Raw genomic sequence first — 14,360 nt, 5'->3', positions numbered from 1 at the left:
CTTCTGCGTGACTTAAGCCACGCAGTGTTAATTGCCTACGTGAGTTAAGCCACGCAGCCTAGACAACTGCGTGAGTTAACTCACGCAAAGCACTATCGTCTACCTCAAAAAAATGACGAACAAAGCAGAAAAACTAGCAAAAACGATTGAGTTTTGATGATACATTACCTGATATTTGATGCTTGATGAACGTAGAAACTTGCTTCCAGGCAATTTGCAATGATTTGGAATGAAGATTTTGACCCAAAAAAACTGTACTTTTTAGGTTTTTAGAGGTAGAGGGAAAGAAAAATGGTGTTGTGAATATGGACTGCTGGGTTTTGTACAAAAACAGCAATCAACGTGAGATAACTCAATCAGGGGCATTTCGGTGTTGGGAGTGAGCAATTTCTGTTGGGTAAAGAGCAGGATTCTTTTCCCAATGTATAACCGATACTGTTTACAATTGAAATTTGTGGGCCAAAATAATTCATAGCCCGAGAATTCTACTGTTTTTTTTTTTTGCTAAACTGCAGTTTTGACCCCCTAACTTTGACAATGTTGCGATTTTGGCCCCCTATTAAAAAAAATTAAAAAGTGACCCTCCATGTTTAGGGAAATATACTCTTTTAACCCCCTAACATAAGGGAAATATGCTTTTTGACCCCTTATCTTTACAAATAGGTGCGATTATGGCCCCTTTTTTGGGACATGTGGCGTCTTCTCAGCAATTTTGAAACGCAAGGGGCCAAATTTTAATTTTTTTAATAGGGGGCCAAAATCGCAACATTTTGAAACTTAGGGGGTGAAAAGTGCAGTTTAGCCTTTTTTTTATGTAATTTTAAATTTTTTACGGACCCACTCTTTTTTCATATTAATTATAGAGTTAAATATATTTTTGGTCTTTATAAATATGTCAACTTTTCGTTTTAGTCTCTTTAAAAATTTCTTCAACTTTTAGTTCCCGAAAGTTTTTCATCTTCAATTTTGGTCTCCTTTAGAGTAAACTCCTATGCAGAATTCATATTTTTGAATAAAAATTTTGCAGAAAAATTTATAATATTAAAAGAATCTCTTAAAAAAAATAAATTAAAATTTGTTAACAAAACATGAATTAAATATTATTCTTTATATTTTTGGCAGTTCAAAATTCATATTTAATTTATATTTTGTTAAAAAAAATCTATTTTTTTTTGGAGATATTTTTACGATATTCTACACATTTATACACAATTTCATTAAAAAAAATACAAAAATTAACTTAAAAATATAGAGACCAAATTTAGTGATTGAAAATTTTATAAGGACTAAAAGTTGAAGAAAAATCTTAGAGGGATTAAAATGAAAAATTAGTGGAATCGCGGAGGTCTTTTCTAAAGCTTGTTTGACTCCTTACTGCTTGGATTTTATGGAATGAACGAAATAATAGATTATTTAAACAGAAAGAATGTTCTATAGATCAACTATTAGACAAAGTAAAATACTATTCTTTGTGGTGGTCGAAAGTCAAAAAGACTATCTTTGTATTTGGTGAATATTTGTGGTGGTCAAGTCCATTGTCGTGTTTAGGCATTGGCAAACCACTTATTGTATCCCTTGTGAACTGCTTCTTTTTTTAGTAGCTTTTTCGATACGCCTTGTGCTGAGGAGACTGCTATAGCAATGTTTGTTTAAAAGAAACTATATACTTATAGAGATAAAAACATATTTAATGAGTAAACAATCAAATTGATTGTTGTCTTTGTAAGTCATTTTTAATTTAGTCATTGTTTTTATATTTTTGTCACATGAGGAATCTAAATGAGAAATTTTTGACAAAAATAAGAATTATTTTGAAATATTAATAATGAGTAATTAGCCAAATACCCCCCCGAAATTGCAAGGCGCGTCAATTACCCCCCTGCAGTTAACGAAATATCAATTACCCCCCCGAAATTGATAAACGTTAGTCAATTACCCCCCTCCGTTAATTTCCTCCATCCAACATGCTGATGTGGCAGTTAACTGCCCACGTGGCACTGCCACATGGTCAGAAAAGGCATGCCACGTCAGAGGGGGGTAATTGACTATATTTTTTAAATTTTTTTTGAAATTTTTTTTTTTTTGAATTTTTTTTTTTTTTGAACAAAATATGATTTTTCCTTGCAAATTTATGATAATTGATCACCACTATGAATCTTATTCCTTCTATATGCTAATTTATATGACTAATATATGTCACTGTCATTATTATCACTACTATATAATGTGAAGTTGATGGTGTGTTTCGATTTGGACAGAAGAGGGGGAATTGAAGCTTGCTTTAGGGCTTAATAATGATGAAAATGATAATGGAAGCTTTGCATGTTGATTTTTATTGAAGTACATGATAGTATTGTTGTGTATGTTGGTAGTTTTGATTAAAATTCTTGGTTCACAATAGTTATATGATTTTGATTAAAATTCTTGGTTCACAATAGTTATATGAAATATGTATTGTTGTTCTAAGTATTTTCTTATGTGTATTGGAAACAAATGTAGGAGGCAATTATGCTAAGCTGTTTGTGCTGCTATTGTTCTAAGTTGTTTGTGTTGTTATTGTTCCAACAAGTTCGTGTCAAAAACCCCCCTGTAGTTTATCAATAATGGTCAAAAACCCCCCTGTAGTTTATCAATAATGGTCAAAAACCCCCCTGTATTTGAATTATTTGGGCTTATGTTTTGACAGAACCTGTTATGCTAGTTCTGTTTGTGGTTGGTGGCGTGTTTCTGCGGCCTGCAGTGTCTGGGTGCCTGCAGTGTCTAGGTGCATGAGTGTCTAAGTTTATAATCTATGACTAAGGTATGCTACTATATGACAGAATTATCTCTGTGAAATCATCATTTAAGTATGCTACCTATAATGACAGTATAAGCATAGAACATCTATATGACAGAACTATATGACAGAATTATCTCTGTATAAGCACATTATATAGTAGTGATAATAATGACAGTGACATATATTAGTCATATAAATTAGCATATAGAAGGAATAAGATTCATAGTGGTGATCAATTATCATAAATTTGCAAGGAAAAATCATATTTTTGTTCAAATTTTTTTTTTTTTTTTCAAAAAAAAAAAAATTCAAAAAAAATTTCAAAAATATAGTCAATTACCCCCCTCTGACGTGGCATGCCTTTTCTGACCATGTGGCAGTGCCACGTGGGCAGTTAACTGCCACATCAGCATGTTGGATGGAGGAAATTAACGGAGGGGGGTAATTGACTAATGTTTATCAATTTCGGGGGGGTAATTGATATTTCGTTAACTGCAGGGGGGTAATTGACGCGCCTTGGGGGGGTATTTGGCTAATTACTCTATTAATAATCCTTAATTATAAAATAAAATTAAGAATATAAAATTAGGATAGACAAAAGTAAACCAACATAACACATTCAGATTCCATTCATCCGTTTTCTCACCGTGAACCCGCGCATCACACTGTTCTTCATCGTTCAGTCGGAAATTCCATCGCACACCATTCCTTGGTTCGCTCACCGTCGTACGCCATTTCTTCTCCAACAAAGCAACAACAGGTATCATCTCTCTATCTCTCTCTCTCTAATCATTTTTAGGGTTTTTGATTTGGGATTTTTTTCATTTGACTCTAATTGATTGATCAAACATTTGCGATATGTTGTAAAATTATGTTCAAAAATTAGGATTTTGTGAGTGTTAATTGAATTTTTTTTTTATTTGTCAAAAAACTAGATCACCAACCCGTGCGTCATACCGGACATAATATGGATGTTTGTTATTATCGTAGTGAATTTTTAAAGGTATAAACATTATATAATCTTATAAAATAATATAAGTTGAACTTATTCAAATTTGAGTATTAATAATCTACCCAAACTGAGTTGAAATAAATCAAATTTGAGGATTTAAGATCGTCTAACTATATATCATGCTGCATAATTTGTTAACTCGTAGAGAAATAAGCTGATTTAATTGAATTATTTGAGGTATGGAAACATTTTACTCAAATTTTTTTCCTCAAAAAAAAAAAAAAAATCTTACTCAAATTTTACACTAAATCAGCGCATTTTTTTTATGTCAGCATATAATCTTTTTTATGACTTATAGGCTTGCTTCTGACTCCATATCAGATAGGATAATTTGCTTATACAGTATATATTGTATTGAAAAGAAATAAAGGTGGACATATAACTTAAGGCAAAACAGGCAGATTCATTATATTCTATTGAAATAAGGAACAATCTTACACTTTGGTACTGTAAACATAAAACAAAAATACTTCTTTAACATAAATCTGTTTGTGTTTTGAAAACTACTATGTTTTCAGTTTTTTTAGTATCAATGCGCACATAGTTGTCTCGAATTTAATGGGAAAAACAATAGTACACCCTCCTGATCACTGTTATAAGCAAAAATCGATATTTTAGATTCATTCATTAAATGATGTATGTGGTCTATAATAAAGACCATATACATCATTAATTGAATGAATCTAAAATGTTGATTTTTTTGCGTATAATAGTGACCAGAGGGTGTATTATTTAAACATTGGACTGAGCTGCATTTAAGTGCAGCTGAGCCAATTGCAGTTCGCTACGGAACCATAATTAACTGTCGCTGCGGTTATTTAGGCAATTTACAGGTGTGTGAGAACAATTTTCGAAGTGGGAAAAACAATTTTCCTAGTTTTTAAACAAAAAGGCCCAAAATCATGTTAGCAAAGCCCATATAGCAAAGAAGATATATAAGAGGTCTTCTCTGTAATCCTAAACTCTCAACAAACTTCACCAGCAGCGGCAGCTCTCTTGTGACAACTTCTAAGGTAATTAGTCTATTGTTTAAGTATTTTGTATGATTTGGGATGATTAATTCTTTTTTCATATATAACTTCAATTGTGATGAATTGGTTGATTGATTATTTATGCAAATCGATATATTTGTGTTCAAAATTATTTCGGATTTTGTTGTGATTGCTGGTGGTGATGGTTATTCAATGCAACAAACAATTTGAAACTGTGATGTAATTGTAAAATGTTACAAAAGTTTTGTAAGTATGCAAGGAATCTTATCTTCATGATATAACATAACATGAAGCATAGTAACATAATTGGCTGGGGTGGTTAGAGAAACGCGAATTGGTTCGCACTGATTCGCGGTCTAATTCGTTGGAAATTAAGTTCCAGATGGAATCGGTGCGCACCAGGAGGTTTCGTCGCCCGATATATCTTTTCTGGCAACAACATGTGTTGATGTGTCTCCTGCGGCTGCTTGCTCACGGTGATGCAACACCTCAGGATAGAACCGGGTCAAATTAGGTTAAAGGAGAATGGCCCTTGAGGCTCAATGCAAAAAAAAAAAAAAAAACTAAAAGACAGATCGAAATACATTCTACATCAACTACCTTTTAGTTTATAAGTAACATAATTACGGCTACTCAAAAGAAAAAGAAAAAAAAAAGTAACATAGTTACACTAACGGGATCCTCCCTTCAGAATACTCCCTCCGTTCCTTTCCCTCCGTTGCTTTTTAAGTATCTTTTTAGAAAATTAACACCAAAATAACAATGTGTAGTTTTGTACATTTTCTTTATATTATACCCTCATTTTAATCCACCAATAAATTCTTATTTTTTTGCATACATTTTATCTTTTCAATAAATTTATAATATGTCGGTTATTATCTTTTTCTTCAACAAATTCCTAAATTTTGTGCACATCTTTTTAATTATTTTAAGTCAATATAAAAATTATTCCAACTTCACATTAATCAAAAGTTAAGAAAAAAACTAACTTTCTTCCAACTTCTTTAATTAAAGTTAAGGCTTCAACTATGGCTTCAACTAGAGTCATCTTTGAAATTTTTAACAATTGCTACTCATTTTATTTATAGAATTTTAACTCTTCATGGATAAGAAACAAACTTTTGTTTTAAAAAACAAACTTTGTTAAAAAAAAAATATTAGTTTTCCAAATAGATAGCGCTAATTAATTTTATTGAAAAAGATAAAAGTAATTGACAAAGGGTATAATTGACAAATTGTACCATTAAAATACCAAAAAGACAGTTAAATAAGAACGAAAAATTCACCTTAAAAAGACATTTAAAAAGGAAGGAGGGAGTAATAAATAAGGGATCCTGAGTAATCTACCTTTTATTTTAGAAAAAAACAATAATAGTTCAGGGAATATAATCTCCCTTCAAGTTTTGTTTCAAGGGAATAGTAAAGTTAAAATAATAATTGAGTAACCTTTTATATATGCATGTTTGTTTCAAGTTTTAAAAAATTGTTCTCCCAAGAATGTTATTTACATATGATTTCTTCTATTAATCTAACATTCTCATGGGAATAGAACTCAACTTGCTATAACTTCCCAATACCATTCACCATCCATTTTTATTTTTTTAAACGATTCTAAAACATTCTAAATTTTTATCAAACACATGTAATTTCTTACATAAATATAACAAACACACCCTTGGTCTTTTCTCGTGTGGTAATTATGGTGTAAGGCTATTTAAAAGGCCATTTGTTTTTCATTCAATAACACAACTTTGATTTTTCTCATGCTTAACATTAATTATTACCCAGTAAGCATTGATGGAGATGAATGAGAGCCCACCTGCGGAGACAAATGAGACCCAACCGACGGAGCCGAAACATAGGCTACTCAAAACACCCTTTTTATGGGGATCGGAAATGGTTAGTATTAGGAAGCAGGTGTGCCCTGACTTGAAAATGGACTCAGGTAGCGTGAAGATGATGGACGCTATGGTAAACTACTTCATGAAAGCACTTATTAAGGAAGCAACAAACCATGTTGATTCAAATGGTTTGGATGTAAGGGAGATTATGGCCGCAGTTAATCAAGTCTTTCCTGAACAATTGGCCAAAAATGCTCACCAACATGGTTTAGAAGTTGTTAATCAAACATTACCAAAAGGGTTGGAGAGTCGAGGTAAAGTTGATAACCTAAATGACATGATTTAATATAGTCGTTTTAAGTTTTAAATATTTTTGTTTCTGTTAGGATAATTTTATGTTTCATGATAATCCTTTGTTACTACACCTTACTATCACACCATTGTATGCTTTTATGTATTAGTTTAGCTTATGTGATGGTGTGAGTCAAACTATAAGAATATGTGTCTATAAGAAGAATAATGAGTATCTCGGACCTTTTATCAAACTATTAGACACCAAATTTGTTGTATTTAGCAAATAAATACGTAAAAGCTTATGAATAATACGTAAAAGCTTATTTATTTGCATAAATTGTTTTCAACCTTGACACAAGCTTATGGATAATACACAACAAAAGCTTATTTATTCGCATAAGTTGTTTTGCATAAGCTTAAGAATTAGGCCCTGTTTGGATTAGTTTATTTTAGAGCTTTTGCAAAACAGCTTATTCAAATAAATGTCTATGTATTATTTATAAACTTGTTAATGTAGTTTATGAAAAAACAGTTTATGAAGGTACAATTTTCGTTAGTGAGAACTTATGAATTAAGATAGAAACTTATTTATTTGAATAAGTTCTTTTTCATAAGCTCAAAATAAGCTGAATCAAAACGGGGTCCATTCAAAAAGACCTTTATAGTAGCATGTTTCCAATAGTTTTCAATGATTTTCTTCACAATTGTAAACTTAATTTTTACACACTTCAATTGTGATATGCAGAGTTTGATGAAGAGGTCGCTGGAATCTTGGAGTCAAGACAAATGTAATATTAATGCATGTATATGCTAGGTGACTTGGATCTTAATCTCGTATACTTTAAAAAACAAAAACGTTTGGTTAATATTTACCACTTTCTTGGTATTATATGTAAACATTGGTATATGGATAGTTTACTAGGTGGTTACTTAAATTTTATTCTCAACTTAATGAAAATATTTTATTCCCACCCATTTCCTTGAAAATGAAAGCACAGAAAATGGAACTCATATTATTCCGAAAAGGTTTCATATCTGGGGAATTAATTTCATAACTTTGTAACAAGAGACAGGATCCGTTGATACCATATGCAAGTCAAATGACTTACATCCAATTTCAACTGTTTAATTGAATTAATCTAATGGTATTAAATTGTTCAATCTCTGTATTGCTATGCTTAATGCGCCCTATGACCATGTCTTGCATCAATTATTTTAGTTTCATATCTCTTTGCGTGCCGAATTTAAGTTTGCCGCTCATTTAGGTCGCACAAGGCTCAAAGGATTAGTCTCCGCAGTTGCGCAGGCATCGGATATCCGGTTTACGCCAAAAAAAAAATCAAAAAGTAAATTAATCAAAATCAATATTACACAACACAAAAAAAGATTTTCGTTAAAATGCTATAAAAAGAGACTAGCCAACACAATCAATCGTATGTCACTCTTCAAGCTAAATACATAGGAGACAATAATTCTTAAGAAATGTAGACACATGACGGATCCAATATATGTCATGGTGCGGCTATAGCCACACCAAAATTTACATGTGAAGGATATCTATAAAAATAAAATGTTTGAGGAAACTGATGACTTATTTTGTTTCAATTATAAATGAACTTGATTTAATAAAATTAATCCAAATAAAACTATTAAAAATGTTATTTTGGGTGAAACAGTACATCACTTACTCTTAAAGCTTATTAGGTCTTGCCATCACTTAACCTAATTTTTTCCCTCTAATTCTATTGCATTAATTGTTAATCACTTTAACCCTAATATTTTTCCCTCATTTTCCATTCATTGTTTGATTTTCGAATTTTCAAGAAAGAGGGTTTTGGTACATTTTCCCTCACAGCCGAAACTTATTAATAATGGTCTGCTTCTTTTATCATTTTCAATGCATTCATTTGGCTGATAATATTAGTGACCCTTGGTATACTCAATGGAGAATTAAACAGATACCAACACAGCCCACTCAATTATCTTTCCAACGCAGCCCACTAAACTGCAGTATATAAATGCCATTCATACTCTCAAAAAGTTCATATACTCATCTTGGAAATGCCAGTTCGTTTTTCTTTATGGCAGAACCTTTCCAATCCTTCTTTCACACTCTTCCCTCTCATATACTAGCAACCTAAGGTTAGTTGAATTGTATAAACTCTTTTTTTTTTTTTTTTTATGCTTCTATATTTTTTATTTTGCATTTACAAATCATATTTCTTCACTTTTCTTATGTGTTTTCCACTGTGGCTATTCATATTCCTGAAGGAAGATGGCGCCATTTTTTATGTGCAGATTAAAGAGGAATAGTAGAAGAAAAAGAGATGGGATGAAGAATTAACCATCGTTGTTGTCACCATGCTTTTTCAATAGTTTTGTGCTGATATATATTATATCTCTTTGTTGAGAACATATGTAGAATTAGTGATGGCATTGGTTAAATGTACAGAAATAATGTCTTCTGTATTACTTTCCTTCATGGTAGGCACCTCAGAGATCTTGAGAATATTTTTAGGGGGAAGGCAGGGTTAAGTGTGATATAAGTTTAAAGAATTGTAAGCTAAATAAAACAATCCAAATATTGTTGTTAATTCTTCTTCTTTGCTCAGTGTGTTTAGCATTTCATTGCAGGAAAACAATTTACATAGAATTCCTTAAGGTGCCTAAAGCAAATATAAAGGTCTTCTATTTTGTTTGTGGATTGAGATAATGCAAAAGTTTCAGTTGTTTCTAAGCTTTACTGAAAGTTAAGGATATATGAATTTTTTTCTCAACCTATAGAAAACTGGTGTTTTTGCATGCTATTCAACCTATGGTGCTTTTGACACAAAAACAATACAACAAGAGGAATTGTGATTTTGAAGGCTAAAAATGTTTTTTTGGGTCCTTTGAGAATAATTAATTTTTGATTTGAAGGTTTATTATTGTTATTTAGGCATGAGTGGTTTTCATGTAACATAGGTTTTTGGAATCAAGTAGTGACCAATTTGTATAATGTTGATTCTATTTGCACTTGCAATTTTTTGATTAAGTTTAGATGATTACAAGGAAGAGAACCAATTGTAATTTTGATATGTGAAGGATTGGAAATAGAATTTTAGATCCCTGTCATTGTTTAATTTTTATTTTTTAATATTCGTTTGTTTCAACTAAATGATTTCATGTCATCGCCTACTTCTTTATTATTTGAACTTAAATAGTGTAATGACTGCAATAATTATGTTGAAGACTGTATATCAATTGTTGGATATGTAGGGCATATTTAGTTACATTTGATTTATTTCCTCACAGATTTAAAATTCAGGTGCAAAATTATGAAATAAAGAAACATTGAAATTATAAATGCAAGTATTTGTCATTTAAGCTAATTAAGATATAAAGAGAATTAAGACTTATACATTTTGGTTCCATATTTTATATATAAATTATCAAAGACATTCTATGATGTTTAGGCACGAACACGTCGACACCAATAATAATTTAAGAAGTATATGTGTTTCATAGATAACACTAGAATTATGTGTCATGTAGGTATTGAACACAATACATGTCTGACATCAGGACACACCTAATCTAAGAAGTGTTTGTGCTTCATAGAAAACACTTGAAGGATTTTTTAATTTATTTATTTTAGGATTTTTTTTTTTACCATTACTTATTCTTATATATTATAGTCAAAATGATCCGTGCGTCGCACGGGTCGAAAGTCTAGTAATTTTTAAAGTTATTAAACAAATTCTTACAACATTAATATTTTGGCCACATCAAAACCTAAACTCAAAATCTCCCCGTCGGTACACATAAAAATAAACAAAAACAAAATAGAGGCTACCAAATGAGTGCAACTTATTCAAAAATTCTTCCAAATCCTCAGATTTGTCAGGGCCTTGCCTTTGACTATCTTTGAAGAAATGCATCCTCTGTAGCATCATACAATTTTGCATAAAAAATTTAGCTAAACGCAGCTCATGCTCGTCTCCATCAATGCCTGAAAAAGTCACGTCATGGAGAGATGCGAAACACTTTGGCACAACAGCAGAATTAAAACGCTTTTCCTTACATCCATATATATCCTGATGATGAACCATCAAACAAAGTTTAAATAAGACGCTAAAAGAGCATAAAGAAAAGTGGATAAAAAACTAATTACCAACCATGAGAACTAGTGTCTGAAGAGCCGGTGATTTTTGAAGTAAAGCTAAGAGAACATCAAATCTAACCAAGCCAACCTCTAATTTCGTCAACATTGAAAATTCACATAGTTGCAGTGATGGAACCCTTAGGACCTGGGTAACACAAAGAAACTAATTCATATTGCAATACAGGAATAAACTTAGATTATCGATTATAACAAACTCATGAAATGCATGAAAGTAATTTGGGACAAGTATTTTATGAATACATCAAATTACCAAGGTGTAACCCTTAGGTAGTGCAAGTATTACACGACATCGAGATAAACATTAGCATCTTTATTGAACAACATAAATCTTTGTATGCCAACGACATACAAATAACTTAAGATTTACTTAAAAAGTTTATAGAGATGATTTGACATAGAGTTTATCAAATAAATATATTCAAGATTTAGCATCAGCAATGATATCGTTTTTAAAAAATCTAAATCATATACTTACCCCTAATACCTCAAATCTGATACGTTTTGCATGACTGAATTGGTTGAGAAGGCCAAAAATTGAGTCATCTGGCACATAAGTTGGACCCTTATGTATAATGATTTTAGCATGCAACACGGGGACGGTGTTAAAATGCCTTGTGGTATATAATTACCCCCATAAGTGAATTCTTGCAGATGCAAAGAACTTACAAAATTGATAGCAGAGTTGTCCTCTCTATACAACATGTGCATGCCATTTAGAATGACAATTCTTTGAAGTAGAGGCGCATGAACAAAGACCGTTCTAGAATCAAGAAACCAAGAGTAGTTTCTAGCCTCAAAATTTATTAGGTGTGGGAATCTAAGGTCAATATGGTTGCGGGATGTGGGGATGTCGGTGTTAAAGTTGATGCTACACAACTTGAGATGTTTTAGGTTTCCAAAATGAATATCAGGTTTTGAGGGAACTTTAATGAGGGAAATCGACTCAGCCTGCAACTCCAATTCTTCTAGTAGCACAATGTTTTTGAAAAGAGAATTAGATGCAAAAGCAGAGGAGGGGAGTTCAAAATGTGAATGGATTCGGAGTTTTTTTAGTGTTCGGTTTATGATACAGAACCATGCCTCGAGAAGGGATGGGTCGTATTGATAAGAGAGGGAAAGGGAAATTGTTTCCATGGTTAAAGTGCGAGTGAGAAGCAGTGCTCTAGTAACAAAGCTTATAAAATTCGGAGAAGAGGAAGAATCATCATGACCATCATATAAGCAGAGTTTGGTGAGGGAAATCCATCGAAGTTTCCATGGTTTCGATAAGACACAAGTGCGAACAGCATCTTTGGTTGGGAGAAAAGATAAGATGTGAGTTATAAGCGATTCAGTTAAGTTGTAGAATAAGTCGTCTTCTTCTTCTTCTTCTTCTTCTTCTTCTTCACATGTTGCTTTATTCTTACGACGCTTTCCGCTTTGTGTGCTGCCAGCGGTGATAGTTAAACCAAACTCCATGTTTCCTTCCAGTACAAGTCAGTCACACTTGCAAACTTGATCTGAGACAGACAGACAAAAAAATCAACATTTAGTTTGAATGACAACTCAACAACTCACACAGTTACAGCAATCAGTGGTATGCAAATAAATAAGATATCAATTGAGGTCTTGTGCAAAAGATGCAGATAAGAGAGCTACTATGATCACAGAAGCAACAGTTCTTCCTAATTAACATTCACAAACTAATTTTATAACGATCCAAACTTTTTTTTTTTTTGAAAACTCGGTATCGGATCCAAGGACCGACAAATCCGAGGGGTGAACTTGCCCATCAAAATTGGCACCAGAGGAAATCAAACCTGAGACCTTGAGAGGAGCACACTCCAAGATCCCAAGCCAACCACTAGGCCAAACCCTAAATGGGTTGTAACGATCCAAACTTAAAAACCATTCCTTACTCACATATCAAAATCCATATTAACATTAACTTGTTAAAAATCACAAACAAACTAATCATAGATTTTGAAACTTTCTAAAAAAACCCAACATTGTACAATAACAATCCAGAGAACTTGGTTTCACAAAAAACTAAATAAAACTCAACTCTTTTTTTGTGACATATATATGTATACAAGTACAACACTAAGTAATTCAATATATATGGCTTAACTCGGTCTTTCACAATTATTCAATCCAAAAAGATAAACAAGTAATGACAAATATTTGAATTTAATTGTATCAATCAATCATATAATTTCTTGTTTAAAAGTCATATGAAGGTATCAAAATTAATATCCTAAAATTGAAAGCACAACAGAGTATAGAAATTAAGTATAATAATTTTCTTAATTTATCTTAAACGAGTGAGTGAGAGAGAGAGAGAGATTTACCGGTAAGTGATTCAACAGTTAGCGATTCAGATTGTGAGTTATTGAGAACAATGATTCCGATTGTAAGTGAGATTGAACGAGAGTCAGAGTGACGAGATTGAAGCCAAATCCTATTTCATGGAATCAAAATCACAAGTGAGAGTGACGGATTTCATGGATTTTGAGGTATATTTCATGATTTTGGTTTGGTGAAGGTGAAATTGAACGAGAGTGAGGGTAAGAGAGTATGAGAGTTTGAGGGAAAGATTATGTTAACGAGAGAGGTGAAATAATTTTAGGGTTTGTGAGCAAATAAAAAAGGAGCGGAATGCTTTAGTGTGATAGGAGGGAAAGCCGGTAAGTGAGTGAAAAATATTATGATTTTATTTTTGTGAACTTGGTGTTGTTTTATTTGATTTTAAATTGTATCTGTTTTATTTCAATTGAAGGTGTTGATGGTTCCTACATATCCTTTTTGCTTTTGACATTGTGAAGACATTCAAAGTGACACCACTTTTGTATTTGATTGAATATATGCTTACTAATGGAAGATCTTTTTGGAATCAAACTTATGGTTTAATCACAATGCAATTACATTGTTGTGTTACTATAACTGCATATAAATATGTTATATTTCCTTTTTATGGGGGAGCGACAAACTCTATTGTTGGTGTTGGCATCAACCAGGGTGGCCCTGGGACAGTGGCGGAGCTAGAAAATATTTTGGGGGTGGGCCAAATTATTTTTTATCAAGTGACCAATTATTTAATGTGCAAATTTACCGCGTAAAGGTGTTTTAGTGTTGGATCAACCGAAACCTAAAACCGATATAAAATTGTATAAAATCTCGCAAAATAGACCTATAATTGAATTATTTAAATTTTTTGGGTGAGCAACTACACCACTTTACGGAAATTTGGATCAACCGAAACCTAAAACCGACATAAAATTGTATAAAATCTCGCAAA

General features: G+C 32.1%; 2 protein-coding genes and 1 long non-coding RNA gene across 6 annotated transcripts; 2 read left to right on the top strand and 1 right to left on the bottom strand.

Moving 5' to 3' along the window:
* The first annotated feature begins 3,381 nt into the window (after positions 1–3,381).
* LOC146928876 (uncharacterized) lies at positions 3,382–7,905 on the top strand. 4 transcript variants are annotated; one of them, XM_085701050.1, is made up of 4 exons: positions 3,382–3,539; positions 4,614–4,804; positions 6,576–6,938; positions 7,664–7,905. In XM_085701050.1, the coding sequence occupies exons 3-4, from the start codon at positions 6,581–6,583 to the stop codon at positions 7,708–7,710; spliced, it is 405 nt and encodes a 134-aa protein (XP_085557176.1). In that variant the 5' UTR covers positions 3,382–3,539; positions 4,614–4,804; positions 6,576–6,580; the 3' UTR covers positions 7,711–7,905. The 4 variants fall into 4 exon arrangements, with proteins under 4 accessions (XP_085557176.1, XP_085557175.1, XP_085557177.1 ...); XM_085701049.1 differs by having other exon boundaries at positions 6,572–6,938; XM_085701051.1 differs by lacking the exon at positions 4,614–4,804 and having other exon boundaries at positions 6,572–6,938.
* A 698-nt stretch (positions 7,906–8,603) lies between these two features.
* LOC146928875 (uncharacterized) lies at positions 8,604–10,032 on the top strand. The gene is made up of 2 exons (XR_015005895.1): positions 8,604–9,060; positions 9,190–10,032. It is a non-coding gene; the product is annotated as an uncharacterized LOC146928875 (long non-coding RNA).
* Positions 10,033–10,636: 604 nt separating this feature from the next.
* Positions 10,637–13,743, bottom strand: LOC146928874 (F-box/FBD/LRR-repeat protein At3g14710-like). The gene is made up of 4 exons (XM_085701046.1): positions 13,414–13,743; positions 11,559–12,582; positions 11,076–11,207; positions 10,637–10,994 (listed from the first exon to the last, which is right to left on the bottom strand). The coding sequence occupies exon 2, from the start codon at positions 12,539–12,541 to the stop codon at positions 11,561–11,563; it is 981 nt and encodes a 326-aa protein (XP_085557172.1). The 5' UTR covers positions 12,542–12,582; positions 13,414–13,743; the 3' UTR covers positions 10,637–10,994; positions 11,076–11,207; positions 11,559–11,560.
* Between the last annotated feature and the right edge of the window lie 617 nt (positions 13,744–14,360).

Source organism: Medicago sativa, chromosome 4, assembly GCF_051527215.1.
Source record: "Medicago sativa cultivar Bolivia chromosome 4, Bolivia_mono, whole genome shotgun sequence".
NCBI lineage: Eukaryota > Viridiplantae > Streptophyta > Magnoliopsida > Fabales > Fabaceae > Medicago > Medicago sativa.
The sequence above is the reverse complement of the archived record's forward strand: the minus strand, read 5'-3'. Positions and strand labels throughout refer to the sequence as shown.